Source organism: Nymphaea colorata, chromosome 4 (assembly GCF_008831285.2).
Source record: "Nymphaea colorata isolate Beijing-Zhang1983 chromosome 4, ASM883128v2, whole genome shotgun sequence".
In the NCBI taxonomy this organism is placed as follows: Eukaryota; Viridiplantae; Streptophyta; class Magnoliopsida; order Nymphaeales; family Nymphaeaceae; genus Nymphaea; species Nymphaea colorata.
In genome coordinates, this window is record NC_045141.1 from 17,237,613 (window position 1) to 17,261,773 (window position 24,161).

General features: G+C 42.1%; 2 protein-coding genes across 2 annotated transcripts; both read left to right on the forward strand.

Moving 5' to 3' along the window:
* Positions 1–10,234: 10,234 nt before the first annotated feature.
* Positions 10,235–12,873, forward strand: LOC116253204 (uncharacterized acetyltransferase At3g50280-like). The gene is made up of 2 exons (XM_031627974.1): positions 10,235–10,666; positions 11,702–12,873. The coding sequence occupies exons 1-2, from the start codon at positions 10,235–10,237 to the stop codon at positions 12,569–12,571; spliced, it is 1,302 nt and encodes a 433-aa protein (XP_031483834.1). The 3' UTR covers positions 12,572–12,873.
* Positions 12,874–21,338: 8,465 nt separating this feature from the next.
* LOC116253205 (uncharacterized acetyltransferase At3g50280-like) lies at positions 21,339–22,927 on the forward strand. Its single transcript, XM_031627975.2, has 2 exons — positions 21,339–21,828; positions 21,928–22,927. The coding sequence occupies exons 1-2, from the start codon at positions 21,502–21,504 to the stop codon at positions 22,762–22,764; spliced, it is 1,164 nt and encodes a 387-aa protein (XP_031483835.2). The 5' UTR covers positions 21,339–21,501; the 3' UTR covers positions 22,765–22,927.
* The last annotated feature ends 1,234 nt before the right edge of the window (positions 22,928–24,161 follow it).

Genomic DNA, 24,161 nt, shown 5'->3' on the forward strand with positions numbered 1-24,161 from the left:
CGAGGTACTCTAAAGGGAGGCTTCCACTAGACGATGGTAATATACTTTGAATTTCTCCCATGTGGCAATCAACCATACTCCTAGTAAAAATCATAGACTTTTGTATATTCACCTTCATGCCAGCAAAGCAATCAAAATCCTACAAAACAACTTTGATGGTAGCCATAGTTTTCTTAGTGGCATTGACTGCCATAATCACATCGTCGACCAACAACATAACACATCTATTAGTCCTCACACATCGGATTTTAGGGACAAGGATGTTTTCGCTAATCGTTTCCTTAATGAGTCATCTATTGAACATTTTCATAACAATAAGGAAGAGATAGGGGGACAAAGGGTCGCCCTGTCGGAGTCAGCGTCTCCCATCAAATTTATCTCCCATACTGCCATTCGCCTGTACTCTATAAGACACAGAGGTAACACACTTCATGACTCTAGCAATCTTTTTGGGATGAAATTGCAAAAAACTGCATACTATTGGCTAAGAAGGCCCATGAGACTTTGTCATACGCTTTCATCAAATCAAGCTTAAGACAACAGCCTCCTTTGTCCCAAAACTCCTTAGAGTTTATGGTCTCGTTCACCCATATAATGTTGTCATGAATGTGTCTCCCTTTCAAAAAGATTGCTTGATTAACATTGATAATATAGTTGAGGATGCCCCTCATACGCTTAACAGTAACATTCGCAATTATCTTATACGTAGTGTTGCATAAGGAAATAGGTCTGAAATCTTCAACTTTCTTAGAGTTATCCTTTTTAGGAATGAGTCAAATCATAGTTTCATTGACAGTCCTCACTATTTTCCCAGATGAGAAGAAGTTTTGCACAACACCCACCACTTCAGTCCTTACCATCTCTCAACACTTCAGAAAGAAATAATTAAGAAATTCATCATGGTCCGCTGCACTATCCTTATCTAAACTCCACACTACTGCTGTAACCTCCTCTTCCGAGATGGGCTGCAAAAGTTGTATATTATCAACATATATGACCGTAGTTGTGTTATCAAGGCCCTCAAACAAATTCCCTTGCACTTCATCCGTAGCTAGGACCTTTTAAAGTAATCTGTGCACACTTCAAGAATCTATCAGTTTTGATCATATTCTATTCCATCACATTCTAGGCTTCTGATTTTGCTTTAGTTTGTCTAGATTTAGCCATCACATAAAAAAAGGATGTGTTTTTAGCACCCTCCACAAGCCATCGTATACGAGCCCTTTGTTTCCACATTAGCTCTTCCATGAGGAGGACCTCAGAAAGCTGCTACCTAAACCCTGTGCTCATCTTCTAGTGCACCTTCACTACCTTATTCCACACAATCCTTGCAAACCTCCAATCTTCTTTGAAGGTTTGCAATGTTATCAGCAAAGTTCCCAAAGGAATTCTTATTCCAATCTAAAACCATCATTCTAACTCGATTAAGTTTAACAAGGAGACGCATCATGGGCACCCTTTGACATCGCCTCTCCATGCTTCCAACATCACTTCTTTTCTTTTTTGTCCATCAACCAAGGCTTAAAGAATCTAAATGGCTTCTTACCCATGTGATTATCACTAGCATTCCTAATTTGATAGATGAGCGTACAGTGGTCCGAACTAGCATAAGTATGAACTTTAAGACTGCCCTGCCCTCCAAATCTGCCTTGCCATTCATCATTCACCAGGCACCAATCCACCTTATATTCCACAAAATCTGGTTATTGTCTATGATTCGACCATGTGAACCTTTTATGTCTGTCTTCTACCTCCTTTAACCTGCAAGCATAGAAGAAACTACTAAAGGATAAAAAAAAGCCAGCTGAAGGTGCTGATCCTGATTTGTTACCTATGTTCAACATGGCATTAAAATTGCCAATCAGCATTACCGTCCCTTCAACTCTAGACACTAGGGTCTCAAGTTGGTAAAAACTTTGTAGCCTTTCCCCAAACCTTGGTGGCACATAGACACCAAACACAAGTAAAACTTTATTGTTCGCTAATCTACGAAAAGAAACACCAACCCAGTTACGATGAACGACCACATGAGAAGCTTCCATCTCATCCTCTTTTTACATGCATAAGACTCTAACAACACCATCTGGCCCCTCGACATTAACCGCATATCTATAAGTGTGATATCTTTCCATGATCACCTTCATCATGTGAGTAGTAATCATGGAATCTAGAATAAACCCTATTTTGGGTTTGAACTCGTTGAAGATAAGGTACAATCTGTGTTGCACAGGTCCCTTAGCAAGATCTCTAATATTCCAACTAATGATTTTTATGGGTAGGAGATGACGGTACTTCACTAGCAGTACTACCAGTCATGAGGACCATATCCTTTTCTTTTCCTTCATTACCTCCGTCTTGGGGGAGTTCCATAATGGTAGGATGCATATTCAGTCACCTTTTTCCTTTTTTTGGAGCCATTACATAGGGGAACAACCCTTCTTTCCCTTGCTAGCATACATTGTAGACTTTTGGGTCTACCTCTGCCTATTTTCAGGTGCCTCCCCTTGTCCACCTTCAATGGTTGAAGCTTGCTCTGACCCTTCCTTTTTAGACAGGTTGCATGACGACTCCTTAACTGAGGGGCCGTCCTTGGACCCAGATGTGAACCTGAACCGTGATGGGCCTACCTGACCACCAGCGCTGTTATCTACTTGCTTTTCAATACTGAAAAAAGAATTAGTCGTCCGCCCGGTTTTCCCCCCCTTTCCCAGCTATAGAGTCCCCCCCCCCTTTCATTCCTCTTTTATTATACGTCTTGTGCTCATTAGTGCCCACCTTCTTCACCTCCTTCAACTGACTAGAGGATTCACCCCCATCTCCAACATTACAAGATGGATCAGCATCCACATTTCGATCGAGCCGAGTGCCAATCTCTTCACCCTTATGAAGCAGATTACTAATGACTGCAAATCTGTTAGTATAAGTTGCTCTCCCACCAGAGTTACTTCTTTGAAGGCCTCTTATATTTTTTTTAATCACTAAGACCTTTTTCCCAGGCTTGCTCCTCTGCAACCGATTTCTCAACTGTCCCTCGATTCTTATACACATCCTCATAGTGACAGGTTGTGCCACATACATGGCAAAATCTAATTTTAGATTCATAAAACATTTCTTGTATTATCTTGGACTCTCTTACTTCCAACTTGATCTTAGGCATAGGTTGAAAGTTGAGTTGAACTTCAATGCACAAACGTGCAAAGCCGAGCTTGTCCCTATGCAGAGTACATTCATATGCTCTGACAAAAGATGCACCTAGATCTTGTGCGATGACTTTAAAACTATACAAATGCCAAAACAAAACTGGAAGCTGAGGCAGACGAATCCATAGAGGAATATATTCTTCCTCATGCAAGCGTAACTCAGACCCTGGCTTCCACTGACTAGTAATAAGAAAGCGGCCCCCAACAACCCATTTTTTCTACAGGACCTCATTGAGCTCTTCTTCAGAACTCACCCGCACTAAAAACCTCTTATTCCCAATGACAGAAAAATTTGGGCAGCTAACATTAACCCAAAGCTTACGTAAGGTCTGAAAGACATACCGGTAATCCATGCCTATATTCGATCATCATCCATAGAATCCAGCCATTGCAGTGAAACGGTACATGTCCTCCACTCTCTGATACGCTTCAGTAGGGAAAACCACCGTAGGTTCCTCTTCAGACCTGTCTACGGTCACCGCCGAGCAATCTTCAAGTTCCTTCTCCTGACTGCCAGCAACCTCCTTTGCCCATCCCTGCAGGCCATTCCTTTGAGGAGTGGCATCAACACCACTGCTATCTTGCTGAAAACATGTCTCATTCAGACGAGCCATTGGGGCTTTACCTCCTTCATCTTCCATTCTGCTCCGGTGATATTCCTCACACATTTCTCCATCCGGCTTGGTGGTTCCAACTGATTTCCCCAAATCAAACAAGTCGATCCGATCATCCAGGTACATCTGCCCGCTCGTCTCCATCCCTCCAGTGATCTGCCCGTGCTTCTTCCTCTGCCCGCTCGCCTCCATCCCCCCGACGAGCTGCCGGCGCGTCTTCATCTCCCCTCTCGTCTTCATCCCTCCGGTGAGCGCCAGGGGTTCCCTACTGAAACCCCTCTTTCCCCACGCGACCCTTTGCTCAGAGCTTCTCTCTCCACGAGTGACTTAGGGACTTGACTTTGAACTTGCCCATGTAAGCTCGACTCGAGTTTGAGTTAAAACTCGAGTTATAAATGAGTCGAATTCGAGTTATACAAACTTGACTTATTTAAACTTGACTGGGATCATCTCTTGTTAATGTTTAAAGGTATGTCGGTAATTTTAGACAATTTTTAACATTCTTTTTTGTGGTTTTCATTTCATTTCAAGAAAAAAAAATGTGAATCAAGTCACAAGAATGTGATTGAATTGAGCGAACTTGGCTCATAAAGCTCGATTCAAGCTCTGGTCGAGCTCGACCGACTTGCTCGTTATGCATTCTTACTTATGAGGGATTGAACACCACTGTATCTGAAGTAATAGTGAAGTGTACCAATTACAGAACCATAAAATGCTACTGACTATGGCTCAATTTACGAGAGAATACAGTTCATTTTCATAGCTAAAGGGTTTAGAAAGAAAAATCTATCCACGAACTGAAACAAAAACCCATGACTGGAACACTTGTGCCTCATTCTAGTCGCATTCCATCATAACGTTGAGCAAGATTCCGAGCAACCTCATGGTGCACCCATCACCATATCTCTTAATGGCTATGCAACATGTGCCCCCACTGACATAGTCGATGGCAGTGCATAAATTGCCATTGACATGGCAGAACTTCTTAGTAAAGAAGAATGCCCATTAAGAATCAATTGGCTGTGACACAAGTGACCATTAATTGTTGTCTTGGTGGAACCAATGTATGCAAAATGGTAACTCTACATTTAGTGGACACTACGAGACATCAGTGCATAAGTTGCCACTGACATGGCAGAGCTTCTTAGTGAAGAATAATGCCCATTAAGAATCAATTGCAGTGACACAAGTGATCATTAATTGTTGTCTTGTTGGGACCAATGTATGCAGAATGGTAACTCTACATTTAGTGGACACTACAAAATATCAGTGCATAAATTGCCACTGACATGACATAGCTTCTTAGTAAAGAAGAGTGCCTATTAAGAATCGATTGGCAGTGACATAAGTGACTATTAATTGTTGTCTTGTTGGGACAAATGTATGAAGAATGTCAACTCTACATTTAGTGGACACTACGAGACATCAGTGCATAAATTGCCATTGACATGGTATAACTTCTTAGTAAATAATAATGCCCATTAAGAATCGATTGGCAATGACACAAGTGACCATTAATTGTTGTCTTGTTGAGACCAACGTATGCAGAACAGTAACTCTATATTTAGTGGACACTACGAGACATCAGTGCATAAATTGTCATTGATGTGGCATAGCTTCTTAGAAAGAAGAATGCCCATTAAGAATCGATTGGCAATGACACAAGTGACCATTAATTGTTGTCATGTTGGGACCAATGTATACAGAATGGTAGCTCTACATTTAGTGGACACTATGAGACATCAATGCATAAGTTGCCATTGACATGGCAGAGCTTCTTAGTGAAGACGAGTGCCCATTAAGAATCGATTGCAGTGGTACAAGTGACCATTACTTGTTGTCTTGTTGAGACCAATGTATGCAGAATGGTAACTCTACATTTAGTGGACACTACAAGACATCAATGCATAAATTGCCACTAGAGCTTCTTAGTAAAGAAGAATGCCCATTAAGAATCGATTGGCAGTGACATAAGTGGCCATTAAAGAAGAATGCCCATTAAGAATCGATTGGCAGTGACATAAGTGGCCATTAATTGTTGTCTTGTTGGGATCAATGTATGCAGAACAGTAACTCTAGATTTAGTGGACACTACGAGACATCAGTGCATAAATTGCCATTGACATAGTAGAGCTTATTAGTAAAAATAAATGCCCATTAAGAATCAATTGCAATGACATAGGTGACCATTAATTGTTGTCTTGTTGGGATCAATCTATGTAGAATGGTAACTCTACATTTAGTGGACACTACGAGACATCAATGCATAAATTGCCATTAAATTGCCATTGACATGGTAGAGCTTCTTAGTAAAAAAGAATGCCCATTAAGAATCAATTGCAGTGACATAAGTGACCATTAATTGTTGTCTTGTTGGGATCAATCTATGTAGAATGATAACTCTACATTTAGTGGACACTAATGACAGCCACTTCCCTCCAGGCGCTGGTGACAGGAGGAAGGGAGTTGCCGAGGCTCCACTTTTCTGACAAAACCCTGACATGCTGCTGGCAACTGTGGGGGAGGTAGAGTTGTCCATCTATTTTTAAATGCAATCGTAGTTTGATGTCTAGATTCACCATTGAAACACTCATATTTAGCAATGTCCAGTTGGGAGGTTGAGGGCAAGAACAGTTGTTCGTATTTAAAGCTAATGTGAGTTCGAGACCGAGTTCAGTCAGCTCGAGCTCATGTTGACTAATGAAACATCGAGCTCGACTCCGCAATTGCGTGTTGAGCTTGAGCTCAACTCCATTAAGTTTTAACCAACTCGTTTGAATAGAATTGATACTCATCACTACGTGTTGAGCTTGAATTCGACTCGATTAAGACTCGACAAACTCAAACTCGTTTGAATATATCGACTTGATTAAGGCTCGACAAGCTCGTTTGAATATATCGACTAAATTAAGGCTCGACAAGCTCGTTTGAATATATCGACTTGATTAAGGCTTGAAAACTTGATTAAGGCTCGAGCTCAAATCGACGGTTACGTGTTGAACTCGAACTCAATTCGATTATTTGAATGAGTCGACTCATGAACTCGAGTTCAACTCGTTAAGCAAGTGACTTAGCTCAAACTCGTCCACGAGCCAAGCTTTAATGAGTCGTGCTAGTCGAACTCGTTGTTCACCCCTAAATGTGGGCACCCACTACTTGCCACCGGTGAGAAAGACCCTTTTTAATACATGAAGACAAGATGTTCACAGGGGCCAAAATGACTCGGTCATACGAACCAACCTAGCCGCTGGTAAACGAAAACCCTTACACATCGATAACTAGAGAGAAGATTCTTTAGGAAAAATCCATCTCAAATAGCAAAGAGAGGTTGCTATTATCGCAAGATGGGTATGAAGTGGCTTTTGTGGATTTAGATACTGTTCGGGTTCCACGGAAAGGAATGCATCAGCTGAGAAGTGTTGTACTATTTCCAGGTCTTGCATTTTCCTATATGTATTAAGTGGCAGAGCAACAAAATTTCTGCCCGAATTCGGGCACTCTAAGCTTAAATTTCAGACTGAAGGGAAACTTGTATGCGAAAAAACTAAAAATCTATATGACCGCCTTGGAGTCAGATGAAGAGCCCTTGGATGCACTCAACGCTGCCTAACTTCCTTTTATCTATCTATCTATCTATCCATCAATCTTAATGCTTGCATTTTAATGGGGAAAATATCAACATATGTAACTGGCAACATTAATTACAGCACCTATGGGTCTGCATTTCCAGTTCAAATTCATTTAATGAATAATCTTTCTTGCTAATTAACTCTCTTGACGCATCCCCAAAATGCTGGGTAGTACTTTTAACTGAGGCGCCTTTCAAAGTAGTGGACGAACCATGCACACAATGTTGTGTCACGGTACTTTTTGGAAAGAGGCGTACGTGGTGACGATCCATTAGGTAGTGGGGAACCTTAGCTACGAAGGCCTGACTCCTGAGCCTTCTAATACTTGAGTTCCAGGATGTTGGCCAGTGAGACCATGGGCTATAAAACGTGCTAGTGTTGACGCTTAATTTCACCTCCAATGAAAGAACAACTTTTGCTTTTAAGGCATGGAACAGATCAGTCTGCACAAGCGTACAGCCAAAAGGTGTCGGAGGCTTAGATCACACAAACAGTTTGCAAAGCAACCAACATAATGGAAATTCATGTCGGGTTGGATGGGGTGAGACTACCCTAATCAATTTGAACACTGGAGAGAGAGAGAGAGAGAGAGAGAGAGAGAGAGAGAGAGAGAGCTGACATAATGGAAAGTCACTGAAAAAAAGTTTGGGTAATGAGGTATCATCAAGCAACAGAAGAAAAGAAGAGAGACATAAAAAATAAAATTAGTGAACAAACCAAACCAGAACGTGAACAAGAACAAGAGGAGGGAGAGAAAGAGCTAGTCATAAGCAAAACTGAGGCTAAAGGTGGACTTCTGCTTTGACAATGCATCCAACTGATGCTAAATTCACAGCCGAATCGATTCCCTGAACATTCGGTTGTTGCCCTTCTCACAAATCTGCCACGAACAGATAATGTGCTAAGACTGCAACGTTAATTCACTAATTGTTGCTGACAGATGTTCAAGTTAGAAAGAGAAACTTAATTCACCAATTGTTGCTGACAGATGGTGACGTTAGAAAGATAAACGTAATTCACCAATTGTTGCTGACAGATGGTGAAGTTAGAAAGAGAAGGAGCTACCCCGAGGACAGGGGGTTGTGCTTGGGTGGTAGAGAGACAAAACAGATATCTGATTGGCTAAAGTGTTGATGTGATAGTAAGAAAGAGCCAAGCAAAACCATCCCACGCCACGTGAGGAGGCTGGCCCAAAGGCAGCATGGTAACAGGAGGTGGAGGATGAAAGGGCCTAGATGGAGAACAGTCCCTTTTAAATTTAACGCATTTTTCTGGTTTAGTGCTGCTTTGAGAACATGGTGGGTGGGGGCGTCAATCAACATCATGGGTGGACCAGTGGTAAACCGAGTTGCGTTTGCCACTCTTGGCAATAAATATGTACTAAAAGCAACTTGGGGCTTCAGCCTTTTCAAAAAAAAAAGAAAAAAGAAGAAGAAAAATAACACTTCTGTATGCCACAAGATACAAGGCCTACAAATTTTGCATCATCATGTGTAAAAGAAAAATTGTGGAAAGAGAGGGCATGTACAACCAGCTCCGCACTAGTTGACTGCATTTCTATTCTGATTTATATCAGAAAGTGGCTTCTCATCCTGCTCCCTCCTCTTACGACTCAACCATTTCTTGATGAAATCAGTTAGGGCCAAAACTTATCCATCGTTAATATATAACACTAGTAATGAAAAAAAAAAAAAAAATTTATGCAATTATGCCCCTCCTGACATGTAGACCAAGCTCTTGTATTTATAAGCCTCTTTCTTTTAGTTTTAAATGGAGCATAAAATTAAATTTGATCCTTAAATAATTTTCAAAATCTTAGTAAAATGTTGGGGCTTGACTTAATCTCATGTTGTGGAAACAAGCACGTTGGCGTTGTAATATTCTTTGGTATACGTAATACATAAAGCCAATTGATTCCTTCTTATCAAGTTCTAAATTCAAATTCGACCAATTTTAATCCTCCTCAACCACGCGAACTGGAATAGCTACTTTAAGAAGACGGACACTTCATATACCAAATCACAACCTTACTTGGAATTCTTTTCCCTAACATAGATTCGCTGAAAATATTAAAGTTTTGGTTCTTTTACAATTTTAATTAATTTTATAGTCATATTTCGAAGCACATGAGTGTTGTTAATTTGATTTAATGAGTTTATCTTGATCATATGTAATTTAAGATTCTATTGAGTTGACAAAATTTCAGAATCTGATTCATCGTCGCCTCAATAATTTAGTCATCTTCATGACGGCATGTTATCCAAATTCAATTGTTTCCGGAATATAATTTAAGTAGATCAAGATATCACCATGTAGCTCTACCATTCAAAAAAACTTAAAAAATGGTTTTAAAACGTTCGATCTAACTCTAAATCAGGCCTAGCAAACAACCTGATTTAATTTGCCGTACTTTTAATCGTTTCAAAATATTAAATCTAGAAGTTAGAATCGCTAGAAAAATAAAGAGAGTAACTTTTACCCATAACGTTCGCAATTTTTTTTAAAGAAAGGGCTCGGTTTTTTACAAAACCTAAATTTCCAATTACTTAAGAAACAAACAATATTTCATAAAACGATAAAAAAAAACGTAATTAAGAAAATTTCAGCCAACATATTTTCGTTATTGGGCCGGGTCCGGCCGGGCCGATGCCCAGGCCCGACTACCATTCTCCAAGTTTCCAACCAACACGTGGCAGCTACCATTACATGGCCATTCCGTACCAAGTTCAGGCGGCGGAAAGCACTATAAGAGAAGGAGGCTCCCAGCTTCCGGGTTCATCGCCGATAAGATATGACGTCGACCGCCGTCGCCGTTGTACTCTCCACCAACATCGTCATATCGGCGCGGCCCCACGTGAGATCTCGATGCGACCTAACAGCATGGGATCTGCTGCAACTCTCCAATTGCTACTCCCAGCAAGGTCTTATTTACCCTAAGCCTCCGATCAAGTTCGACGATGCCGTCCAACGGCTGCGAGACTCTCTCTCCGAGTGCCTAGTTCATTTCTACCCCTTGGCCGGCCGGCTGGCGACTGACCCAGAAACCACCGTCTTCGTCGACTGCAACGACGCCGGAGCTCAGTTTGTGGTTGCTGCATGTCATGGCATTAGCGTGACAGATTTGACAGCGGACGGAGATGTGCCCGGTGCAGTGAGGTCCTTCTTCCCACTGACTGGTGCCCTCAATCATGACGGCCATTCCCTTCCACTCCTCGCTGTGCAGGTACCATTCCTGTTGCTCGGGACTTTGGACGTCCAATGCGTTGGGGATTTGAAAGAAAATGTGAATACCACATGGTTCCTTTTTGGTGCTTCGTAAAACTTTAGAGTTTGCTACTTTTATTGCTTATAAGCTTACAGCACGATAGATGCAATTGATGTTCTTAAAAATATTCGTTTGTTTTATGTGGCAGTACATTATCTAAAACTTTTTCTGATTAATGACAGCGATTAGCCAATTTCGTGCTTTGATAGTATATTATTAACAAATGTTTCCTTCAAACGATATTCAGTTGAGATTTATTTAATTTAGGTCATTGAACAATACTTCATCAGTGTGGTATTTTGACTAATACCTAAAAGTAAATTGGATCTCCCAATACACCAAATTGAAATACAAAATCATCTAATGCTAAGTATTTTCTCTTAAAGAACAGGATTGTCAAACACAAACTACTTGAAGCATGAAGCAAGGCATATGAACACATAACTTGCGACGTTTCTCCAACTACAATGTTTGTTTTTCCTTTTCTTTCCTACCCCTTCTCTAAATATGAAAATTTATATTAAAAACTGTCTTCCTTTTTATTTATAGTGGCTTTGGATTTAAGTGATGGGGGTGTAGAATACTGACATAGAAAGATGTATCGTAGGACCACTCAAATCTTGAAGTATCCCGGAATGCTAAGAATAAAAGGAAAAGAAATAGTTTTGCCTCTCAATTACCACCCATTCTACCCACTTATTTTTACTACCCGCTGTTTGTGATATTTTAAAATATTAATTAAAAGCTATCTTTCTTTTTCTCTTTGAATCTATGGTTCCCAAGGTAGACGTGGCTCCTTCCTGAGGAGAAATTCATGGATTTGAGTTGAAAATCTTAAACCCCATGGTTCTTAAGTTCACAGTTTCCCAAAATGATCCATGAATTTACGATTGGGGGTTTATGTTAAATGAGACGAATTCTCCAATCCACACCAGTTCTGAGAGGAATGCTTATGACGCAAGATCACTGAAATGGTTTTACATACATGTTCAGATTACAGAATTGGCCGATGGGATGTTCATCGGCTGCTCCTTCAACCACAACATCGTCGATGGGGAATCAATGTGCCACTTCATCAACTGCTGGTCCGAGCTCAGCCGAGGAAGCCGACAAATTTCCCGTCCACCACTCATGGATCGTGCATTCTTCAGCAAAGAACCCATCCGATTCGTTCCCTCAGAAGAAGCGATTAGAGTAAACAAGTGGCCCGCACATGGCCTGAGCTCACGCGTCTTCCGCTTCAGCCGAAAGGCGATGGCCAGCCTGAAGGCCAAAGCCAACCAGCAATGCAAGCTGGAGAAGGGCGAGATATCATCATTGCAAGCACTATCAACACTAATCTGGCGAGCCGTGACGAGGGCAAGGAAAGCAGCACCGGGCCAAATGACCATCTGCTTGATGGTTGTAGGGAACAGGCAAAGGTGGGACCCTCCAATGTCACCGGAAAGCTTCGGCAACTACGTTACTGCAGCATTTACCAGGGCACCTGCCGGCGAGCTATTGAGCCGAGACCTCGGTTCAGCGGCGCGAGCGCTGAACGAGACAGTCAGTAGCCAGACGTCTGAAGGCGCGCGTGCCTTCGTTGAGGCATGGGTAGAGAAGCCCTATCTACTTTCACTGGAGCCCATCCCTTATCTCATCTTGGTAGCGAGCTCACCAAGGTTCGAGGTATATGGGAACGATTTCAGCTGGGGCCGGCCGGCTGGCGTGTTATGGGGCCCGGCCGGAAAGTTTGATGGGATGGTGTTGGCTTCACAAGGCTGCGAGGGTGCTGGCAGCGTGGACCTGGAAGTTTGCCTTTCTACTGAAACCATGAGTGCATTGGCATTAGATGAAGAGCTCAAAGAAGCTCTCTCTCTTTGATTTAGAATTTGGGAGCAGATCAATTGTGATGATGAAATCTCTCTGTGAAGCATGTGGAGGTGTTTGTCTTTCTCGTTGGGTTTGGTTTGGTGCACTCTTGTCTATTTGCAGTACGTTGTAGTAGGCATGACAAAGTCAGATTCGCCATGCTTGCTTCAAATTCTTTGTCTTCACAATTAGTTCGAATGTCTTTTATGTCTACATAGAGTAGCCTTCCTTGTATCCCTTTTCCAATTCACTACTGTGTTTGTGTCATCATTTGTATGCCCGGTCTTTTGTCGAACATCATTTGGCTTTTTTTACTCTCCACAATTTTTAGGGTTTTTTTTTTAATAGAACCTTGTTGGTTTCATAGCTAAAAAAAGATTGTCAGTAATATATAATATTGCTCAAAGGAAAAAACATATTAATTAGCTTTACCTATCTGACAATATAGGCACATATCATTGGCAAGTTGTAGATACCTTTCAATACTTTGTGTCAGTGTACTATCCACAATCTTTCCGAAAAGGAAGTTTCTTATAAAATATCTTTTATATAATCTTTATAACAACTTTTTGCCGACAACTTTAACTAAGTGTGACCTATAAAATTTAATTTTCTACTCATTTAACATAATCTCTGACTTTAAGCATATTGTGAAACAGATCACATCTGGCGCATGCTATGTTAAGCTATTCTAACAGTTATCTCGAGATTCTAACCCATAATCTAAAACATAGACTACAACCTCACCATCACGTAAGATAGACTACTGGATTACCCATTTTTTTGATAGTACAATGCATGTGCTTTCATGAAACCTTGCAAAATCATCTTGGATAATTTAGACTTGAAAGAATATAACCCCAACAAATTTTGGATTAATTTGTTTAAAGATAGTGTTTGTTTGTTTGTGTTGTCTTCATTCTATTTTTTCTTTCCTCAGCTAAGCCTCAATTTTTGTTGTTATTTTGAAACTCCCCTCTTTTGCATGGGTTCTGAAATCCCTCCACCCATGCCTATACATTGCATATTGACTATAGTGCTGGCAGTAGTACCTGTGCTGGTGGTATACTTTCAATTGTTGGTAGATTATGTTTGATTAGGCAGGTCTTGATTATCGTTCTTCTAGATCTATGTCTTTTAGATCAACATTATCTAAATTCAAAAAATGTTTGTAGCCTTTCTCTAAGCCTATGAAGCGCACAAAAGTAAGGCATTCTTATATCACGGAAGATCTATATATCTTTGGAAGAGAGAGCCGACCTTCAACACTTGCTGGATACCAATAGGTTTCATATGACCTGCTTAGGCCGAAATGTGTTGGTTGGACTCTTTAAAAAGTCTGCATGCAAAGTTTTTTTTTTAACTAGGGTGGTCTGGATTAGACTAAGGGTGGGTGTGGGGCTGGGACGGGTGTGCCCGATAGGCCGGCCCGGGTCAGTTTGGCCTGGTCCATTTAGCTCGTTTAAATTAAAAAATTAATTTTTTATTTTTTTGTTTTAATAATATATATTTATTATTAATAAATTTATTTTATATTTAAAAAAATAATTTTATAATTAAAAATATTTTTTTAATTTTAAATGAGCTGAGCCCCAACCGAGACGTTATCGGCCCGGCCCGGCCCAATGCCCACCCTTAGATTAGACTGCACAATTATAGAAGTTCATTGAAGTAAAATGCATTTCAAGATTTTGGAAGCTGATAAATGGGGAGAGTCTATCAATTATCCGGTCTCTGGTCATTTGGAAGTTGATAAAAGGTGCAAGTACTAGAATGCTTGGATGTCAAACACAATGAAAATTTTTAAGTGGACAAAATAAGCAAAATACCCCCAACAAAAAAGTTGGAAAGAAAGAGACTAAAAAAGGTCCCCCTCAAAGAATGAGGCGGTGGCTTATGGGCAGAGATGTACAACGAATCAAATCAACTTGGACTTGACTCAACCTTGCCCGTGTAAGCTCGACTCGAGCTCTGCCTTCATTCAGAAACGAGTCGAGGTCAAGTTTGAGTTAAAACTCGAATTATAAATGAGTTGAGTTAGAGTTATACAAACTCGATTTATTTAAACTTGACTCACTCGTGTCTTCCCTGTTTGTTAATGATCAAAGGTATGTCGGTAATTTTTACACAAATTTTAACATTATTTTTGTGGTTTTGATTTTCATTTAAAAAAAATGTGAATCAAGTCACACGAACGTAATTGAGTTGAGCTAACTTGGCTCATAAACTCGATTAGCTTGAGCTGAGCAGCATGTGGTCTAGCCGAGTTCGGCATGCTCGTCATACGTTGTTTTACACCACTACTGTATCTGAAGTAATAATGAAGCGTACCCATTACAGAACCACAAAATGCGACAGCCTATGACACGATTAATGAGAGAATACAGTCCATTTTCACAGAGAAAGGCTTTAGAAGATAATTCCATTCACGTCGATAACGAACTGACTAACAAAATCCCATGAAGGGAACACCTGTGCCTCAGCTTCTTGCCGCATTCCATCATAACGTTGAGCAAGATGCTCAGCATCCTCATGGTGCACAACCATCACCATGTCTTAATGGTTCTGCAACATGTGTCCCCAGTGACATAATCGATGGCAGTGCATAAATTGCCATGGGCATGACAGAGCTTCTCAGTAAAGAAGAACGTCCATTAAGAATCGATTGCCAAGTGTCACAAGTGATCATTAATTGTTGTCTTGTTCGGACCAATCTATGCATAATGGTAACTCTACATTTAGTGGACACTACGAGACATCATTGCATAAATTGCCATTCACATGGCAGAGTTCTTAGTAAAGAAGAATGCTCATTAATAATCAATTGGCAATGACTTAAGTGACCATTAATTGTTGTCTTGTTGGGATTAATCTACGTAGATAGTAACTCTACATTTAGTAGACACTACTGACAGCTAGGGCTGGGCGTCGGGCCGGGCTTGGGCCAGGAAAATCCCGGGCCCGACAGCCAGGCCCGGGTCGGCCCAGCCCGGTAAGGAAAAAACATATATATATATATTTTTTTATTTTTTTGTTTAATAATATGTTTTTATTGTTAATAAATATATTTTATATTTAAAAAATATTATTTTATAATTAAAAATTATTTTTTTAATTAAAATGGGCCGGGCCGGCCCGGCCCGATACCCACCCTTACTAACAGCCAGTCGCCCTGCCATCCACGCGCTGGTGATAAGAGGAAGGGAGCTGTCGGAGCTCCTCTTTTCTGGCAAAACCCTGACAGGCTGCCGGCGATTATGGGGGAGGTAAAGTCGTCCATCTATTTTTAAATGGGCAGTCGTTGTCACGGGCCGACAACTCCGGACCGTGCGGCGCGGCAAACTCTCGCCAGTAAGCCGCAAGCCTTCGCCTCGTTCAAGTGGGCGCAGATCACTTGAATGCTTTCTCGAAAACAAAGACACAAAATACACAAGAGTGTCGAAAGAAAACTCGCAATATATTCACTTTAACAAGATGAGTACATCACGAGGGAAGCAAGTAAGCTATTACACTTTACTTACAAAGGTTGGCCGAAGCCGCTTACAAAGTTCCCAAGCCGACTAACCAAAGCTAGGAACCTCAATCTATACACTTGCAAAGGACCTTGGGAGGGTGCTCCTACACAGATGAACACTCAAGCTTACACCAAGGCCCAAACATACACAAAGAAAATCAACTAAAACAAAAACAAAGACTGTACAACCCTGACACAGGGGAACAGGCTCCCCCCTTCAAAACAAGCGCTGTCCTCGGCGCTATCTGCTGTGATAGGTCTTCACGTCCAACGGGTAGCACTGCTTCATGCAAAACGCATACTCCCACGTTGGGTCTTGCTCGCCTATCCACTTTACTTGGTATTTCTTCGGCTCTCCTCGAGAGTTTGCTTTTTGCCGAAGAATCTTCTCCACCCGCCGATCTGTTGCTTGCTTGGTCGGCGATACTCGCTGCACGGTGAGGTCTCGTTATGGGAGGCTTCTGTTAGATTCTCTGCCCTGCCTTTGTTGAAGAGTGGATACTTCCACGACCTTACCTTTATCCTTCCTTGTTGGGACGGTTGGGACCATGCAAGGGTGCCTCTCGTCCATGATATTTACAGTGCGTAAGTGCGGCATCGGTACCATCTTTGATGCGCAGAGGAACTCCATGCCTAGAATCATCTGGAAATCATCTGTCTGAACCACCGAGAAGTTGGCCCTTCCCGACCAACCCTCAATCTTCACAACTGCATCTCGGACTATGGCGTAGATCGGTCTTGTCTCTGAGTTCATTGCCTTCACGCGTTACTCCCCCTTTCCTCGGATGAGGCCCAATCTCCCGACTTCCTCCTCCGAAATAAAATTGTGCGTGGCTCCCGTGTCTACCATGGCGATGGAAGGTTTTCTGTTCACCAGAATCTCTATGCACATGAGCTCCGTTGAAGGTGTCGTTGTCACATTCGTTTCCTCCTCTTTTGTCAAGGCGTGAAGAAGTTGAAGTGCCCCAATTCTGGACTCTTCCACATCTCCACCTTGTAGCGCATTTGTAGATGACCTTGAAGTGCTTGCCTCTATAGCCCTCGCAGCATTGGCCTGTCCTGTCGGCCTTACTCGCTTTGGGCAGACGCGTGCCTCATGCCTTTCCCCACAAACCCAACAAGTTACTTCTCTTGGTGGCCCATTGTAATCCCTGCGAAAGAATTGTCTTCCCCCAGTTTGCCTCTGAAATGACGATCCACTTCTGTCTCGCCGCTCCTCCTTACCATTGTGGTCGGACTCCCTTGTAGGCTTAAAGGTCTCAGTGTAGCTTTTGCGTTGGGTATCTGCCAAGCGTTCGGCTGCCACATATGCTTGCTCCAAAGTCTTCGGGTCTGATCTCTCCACATCGGCTTGGGCCCAAGATTGGAGCCCTATGATGAACCAGTTAAGCTTATCCTTTTCTGGCATCTTAGGTACATCCAACATGAGCTTTTGATAGGCTCTAACATATTCCCGCAAGGAACCTGTCTGTCTCAGGTTCGCCACCATCCGGTAAGTCTGTCTCTCGGCATCCACAGGCATGAAGTACCCCTTCAGCTGTTTACGGAAGTCGTCAAAGGTAGCAATCGTGCAATCGCCATTCTCAACATCAAACATCTTCCGCCTCCACCAAGCCACAGCATCTCCCTCTAACAACATCGCTGCGGTCTTGATCTTCAAGTCCTCCTCTACTACGTTTTGCAAGTCCAGGTAGTAGTCCACTTGAAACAGGAAGTTGTCGATCGCCCTCGCATCCCGGCTACCACTGTACTTCGCCGGACGTTGAACGTCGACCCTACTGGTCCTCTCATGGCTACTGCTGGATGAGCTAATACGTAGCAGTCTCTGATTTGAAGCCCGAAGTTCAGCAACTTCGTCCTGCAAGGTCTTCACCAAGTCGGAGAGTGAATGGTTCAATGCCATTGACTCGGCCATCTGTTCCCGCATCAACTTCATCTCCTCTTTGAATCCCTCAAAGGTCTCGGTGGCAAAGCCGAGGGCTTCCTCATGGGTGGCCACATCTGCGACCAACCTATTCACCGTCTCTTCCAGGTTTTCCTGGCCACGGTCTGGGCTCGTCTCCCCTTGACGGCCTGGGCTCGCCTCCTCTGGATGGGCCGGTTCCTTACCTTTGGCACCTCGCAGATTATATGATGATGCCATGGCTCCTTCTTCAACGGCAGCAAGTCGGCGCGACGATCTACACCGACTCTCCAATCGCTTCCCCAGATTGACCTGAATCTGGGCTCTGATACCAGTTGTCACGGGCCGACAACTTCAGACCGTGCGGCGCGACAAACTCTCGCCAGTAAGCCGCAAACCTTCGCCTCGTTCAAGTGGGCGCAGATCACTTGAACTCTTTCTTGAAAACAAAGACACAAAATACACAAGAGTGTAGAAAGGAAACTCGCAATATATTCACTTTAATAAGATGAGTACATCACGAGGGAAGCAAGTAAGCTATTACATTTTACTTACAAAGGTTGGCCGAAGCCGCTTACAAAGTTCCCAAGCCGACCAACCAAAACTAGGAACCCCAATCTATACACTTGCAAAGGATCTTGGGAGGGTGCTCCTACACAGATGAACACTCAAGCTTACACCAAGGCCCAAACATACACAAAAGAAATCAACTAAAACAAAAACAAAGACTGTACAACCCTGACACAGGGGAACAGTCGTAGTTTCATGTCTAATTACTCTAGAGTCACCATTGAAACACTCATATTTAGCAGCGTCCAGTTGGGAGGTTGAGGGCAAGAACAGTTGTCCGTATTTAAAGCTAACATGGGCGAAGCCACCCACTACTTGCATTCGGTGAGAAAGACCCTTTTCAATACACCAAGACACTAGTAGAGCTCAAAATTTTTTTTGGTGGAGGCACTCATTTAATGTCTTTAATTTCTTTGAGGCACTTACATGTATAACAATCAAATATATTATGTGCCTACGCCACTGCATGAAGGCAAGATGTTCACAGGGGCCAAAATGACTCGGAGGTAAATATAAACCCTTACACATCGATAACTAGAGAGGAGATTCTTTGGGAAAAATCCATCTCAAATAGCAAAGAGAGTTTGCCATTATCGCAAGATGGGTATGAGGTGGCTTTTGTGGATTTAGATATGGTTCAGGTTCCACGGAGAGGATTGCATCAACTAGAAGTGTTGTACTATTTCCAGGTCTTGCATTTTCTTATATGTATTCAGTGGTGGAGTTAGAATTTTTTGACCGACAACTCCTCTAAACTTAAATTTTAAACTGAAGGGGCACTTATATGTGAAAAACTAAAACTCAATGATGTTTTCATATATAAATAAGGTCAATCAATGATGAGTTGTTCGCATGAGTTTCATAATTTAGTTTCAAGGACTGGTGGTTATCTCGCTGGTGCTTGTGGTGCATGCAAATTTACTGCTTCAAGTAGTGACGGTGGAAGTGGTAGAGAGACATCTCTGTTGATTTTAAAAAATGCGTTGAAAGGGCAGTTTGTGCTATTGGCATCATACAAATGGGTAGAAGCCAGAAATTTTTTACGAGAGGGACCGAATTATAGTTTCAAAATTTTATAAGGAATTGAAACATACGTTTTCAAAATTTTTATACAAGATAAATAAAATCTTGTAAAATTTTACCTATAAACGTTTTAAAAGTTTTTTTTTCTTTTTTTTTGAGGGCGACTAGGACCCCAGCTGTCCCCCCTGACTCCGCCTCTGTCTATATATATAAATAATTAAATATATCAAATTATTAATGTAAAAATAAATACACCAAGTGGTTCTTGCCTCTAGGATTAAGGACCGCTTTGCAATCTAATTTGCAGTCTAATCAGGATATGACATACTTCTCAACTTAGAGACCACAATCGATTTCATTAGAATGAGGCCCATCAGCAAAGTGCCCCTGGAAGTTGAGCTAAAGATGAGTTGTCTGCATGGGCGCCAAGCCAAGCAGATACGCAAGGCAAGAGGGGTCAATGCTAATATGCTTCTGAATGCTGCATTAAATTTTGAAGAAAAGAAATGAAAAAACATACAGGCAAAAAACTTAGCATTTTCAACCCTTATTCTTGTCTCATTATTTTGGATAGAGAAAAAGGAAAAAAGAAAGCCTAATTAGAAACTCTTTTCAGAAAATTATCTATAAATTTGTCACATATTATTTCTGTTTTGCATAAGCAGCATAACTAACTAGAAAATGGCAATAAAGACAGCGTATTTTCGTTTCTACGACACTTTTCTTCTACTTTGTAATAACAATGGTACATGATTTTGCCTGATTTTGTTTGTGCAAAAGAGGAATTAAAACCAAAGTAATTTTTTTAATGAATGTAAATAAAGCCAAGAAAGGTTTGAACTCTGATGTTTAAATTCCTAGAAAACTATAAATTGGAAAAACGGCTTCTATGTTGTTTTTCTCTTTAGTTTGCGACCTGGAGTTTACACATATATAGTTTGAGGATTGTGCGAATTAAATTCTTCTGCACCTAACTTCAAAATCCTTTCCAACCTTTCTTTTTTCTCGAAGATAAGCGAAATATTGGAGAATGTCAGTCAGGACTGTTCACCTGGCAGTTCCTACTGATTACTTAACAATTGAATTATCTATAACCTCAAGAACAGATGGATCTGTATAATTATAACTTAAAAAGAGAAGTGAGTAACTGATTGCTCATTGCACTGCATTCACGAGAATTTTCGGGTACAAGGATGAATTAAGCCACGTACTACAGCAGATTGAAATAAATGGAAGCAGACCTAATTCCATCCTGCTGGAGAACTACGTACATAGTCCAGCAGAAACATGTCAAAGAAAAGTAAAACCTATTCTGGACAAAGGTAAGAAGTGAAAAAAGAAAAAATCATGTTCTGCGGAAAGATCTAAAAATGCCCTTAGACGAGAAGAACCCTCCTGTAAATAGCGATGCAGCCTCTACATTATCTATAACTTCAAGAATAGATGGATCTGCATAATTATAACTTAAAAGAGAAGTAGCAGATTTCACTGCATTCACGAGAATTCTCGGGTTCACGGATGAATTAAGCCACGTACTGCAGCAGATTGAAATAAATGGAAGCAGGCACAATTCCATCCTGCTGGAGAACTACGTACATTGTCCAACAGAAAAATGTCAAAGAAAAGCAAATCGTATTCTGGACATAGGTAAGAAGTGAAAAAAAAAATCATGTTCTGTGGAAAGATCTAAAATGCCCTTAGACAAGAAGAAACCCTCCTATAAATAGCGATGCAGCCTCTACATTTCATTCACGTCTTCTTTCCTCCGCTTGTCTACTTCCATTAGAGTTGCAAGTTTTCAACTCTCCTTTGTAGGCAGCAACAGTAATGGCTGCTGGGGCTTCGGTTGAACAGGTTTCAACAACGAAGGCCCACCTTCCCTGGAAGGTCGACTCCCCTACTTGATTGGAGCTAACTGCATGGGATCTAGCCATGCTCTCCACTCACTACATGCAAATCTGCATTGTCTTTCCCAAGCCACCCATGCCGTTGGACGACACCATCCGTCGCCTGCAAACCTCCCTCTCCGACAGCCTCCTGCACTTTCCCTTCTTGTCCGGCCGACTAGCCACGGACCCCGAGACCACCACCTACGTGGATTGCAATGACACAGGAGTTGAGTTCACCGTCTCCAAGGCGGCCGGACTGTGCATCTCTGACCTGGTTTCCGACGTCGTTCCGGAAACCATAAACTCATTTTTCCCTTTGGTTAGTGCCATCGGCTACGACGGCCATTATCGTCCCCTTCTTGCCGTCCAGGTATGGCCGTTCTCTTCGGCTTAATTTCACAAATGTAAGTACTTTAAGTTAATGTGGTGTGTAAATTCCTAGCTTTTCTATGTTCAAATTTTGGAGTAGGTGACAGAGGTGGTGGACGGAGTAGTGATAGGCTGCTCGATGAACCATGTGATCGGAGACGGCGGGTCCTTCTGGCACTTTGTCGAGTCATGGTCTGAGCTGAGCGCCGGCGCCAAGACCATAACCCGACCGCCGGTGACGGAGCGGCCACCGATCCATAAGGAAGTGGGTCGGATCCGGTTCACCGTCTCCGAAAAGAATATGGACCGAACCTTGCCACCACCATTCAAGGTCCGCATTTTCCGCTTCACTAGCAAAGGTGTAGCTCGTGTGAAGGCCAAGGCCAACCAGCAACTCAAGCACCCGAAATGCGGGGAAGTCTCATCTCTCCAGGCGATCACCGCCCTAATGTGGCGGTCCATGATGCGCGCCAAGAATCTACCGACGGAGCTGATCACCCTCTGCATAATGAACGTCGGTTGTCGCTGCAGACTGGAGCCGCCGTTGCCGGAGGAGTATTTCGGCAACTGCGTGCAGCCACTCATGGTGCACGCCAAGGTCGGTGAGCTCTTGGGTTACGACCTCGGCTGGGCGGGTCGAGCCCTGCATCGTGGCATTGCGGCCCAAATGGCCGATGCCGTCCGCAATCGTGTGAAAGGATGGGTGAAGATGCCATATATGGCAACAGCCGGCCGGTACCGAACATCATTGTGGTGGGAGGCTCCCCAAGGGAGGACATATATGGGATCGACTTCGGGTGGGGAACGGGTTTTGCTGTGCTCAGCGGACCGGAGAGCAAGTTTGATGGGGGAATTGCAGCTTTCCCTGAAAACTGTGGGAGTGGAAGCATCGATTTACAGGTTTGCTTGGCCCCTTGAGCGCCTTGGAGTCAGATGAGGAGCTCTTGGATGCACTCAACGCTGCCTAAGCCTAACTTTTTTTTATCCATCTATCTATCTATCTTAATGCTTGCATATCAACATATGTAACTGGCAACATTAATTACAGCACCTATGGGTCCGTTCAAGTTCATTTAATGAATCATCTTTGTTGCTAGTAACTCTCTTGATGCATGCTGGGTAGTACTTTAACTGTGGTTGTGTTACGGTACTTTTTGGTACGTAGTGACGATCCATTAAGTAGTGGGGAAACCCTCCATGAAACTTAGCTACGAAGGCCTGACTCTTGAGCCTTCTAATACCAGAGTTCCCCACACAAACGTACAACCAAAAGTGTCGGAGCCATAAATCACACAAACCAACTTGTTTTAAGCTGGTTATGTACGCTTGTTGCACTAAATTTTAGTGCGTCACGAAGAAAATACTTTTGGTTAATAGAAAAAGAAAACGTTTTGTAAGCTCAATAATTTTTTTTTTTTTAAAAAAGTGAAAAGATTAAAAAGGACAAAATATTTCCATTTTCGTTTGGCGTATCATGCACCTAACGGCGCATCCAACTCACTCCACAACTTGTTGGCACGCGATCGTTCATCACCTGCATTCCTTTCCTCGTTGTTATGTTTCATTAATTAGTGGCAAGAGAAAAACTTACCACCACTGGGACAAGAGACAACTTTCGGACGATACCCACCACGGCCGCTGGCACACGTGCTATGTCAAGCCATATATATATATATTCTTTGTCCATCAGGCCTTTGATGCAATGTATCAAATAATGTATATCATGAAAGGGGATAGTGATTGAGATTGTGATTAGGTGGTAGAGAGACAAAGTAAACATTGGTTGACTAAAGTGTTGATGTGGTCAGTAAGAAAGAACCAAGCGAAAACCATCCTAGGAGAGAACGGCTGGCCCAAAGGCAGCATGGTAATAGGAGGTAGAGAATGGGAGAGAGAGGGTAAGAAAAACAAGGAAGGGAGTTTGCTTGATATGTGAAACACTCCCTCATATACAACCACCTCCGCACTAGTTGACCGCATTTCTATTCTGATTTATATCAGAAAGTGGCTTCTCATCCTTCTCCTTCCTCTTACAACTCAACTATTTCTTGTTGAAATCAATTAGGGCCAAAACTAACACTTATCTATAGTTAATATATAAGAGTAATGATGAAAAGAAAATGAAAATTTATGCAATCACGCCCTTCCTGACATGTAGATCAAGCTCCTGTGTTTATAGGCCTCTTTCTTTGAATTTAAATGGAGCATAAGATTAAATTTGATCCTTAAATAATTTTCAAAATCTTAGTAAAATGTTGGGGCTTGACTTAATCTCATGTTGTGGAAACAAGCACGTTGGCGTTGAAATATTCTTTGGTATACGTAATACATAAA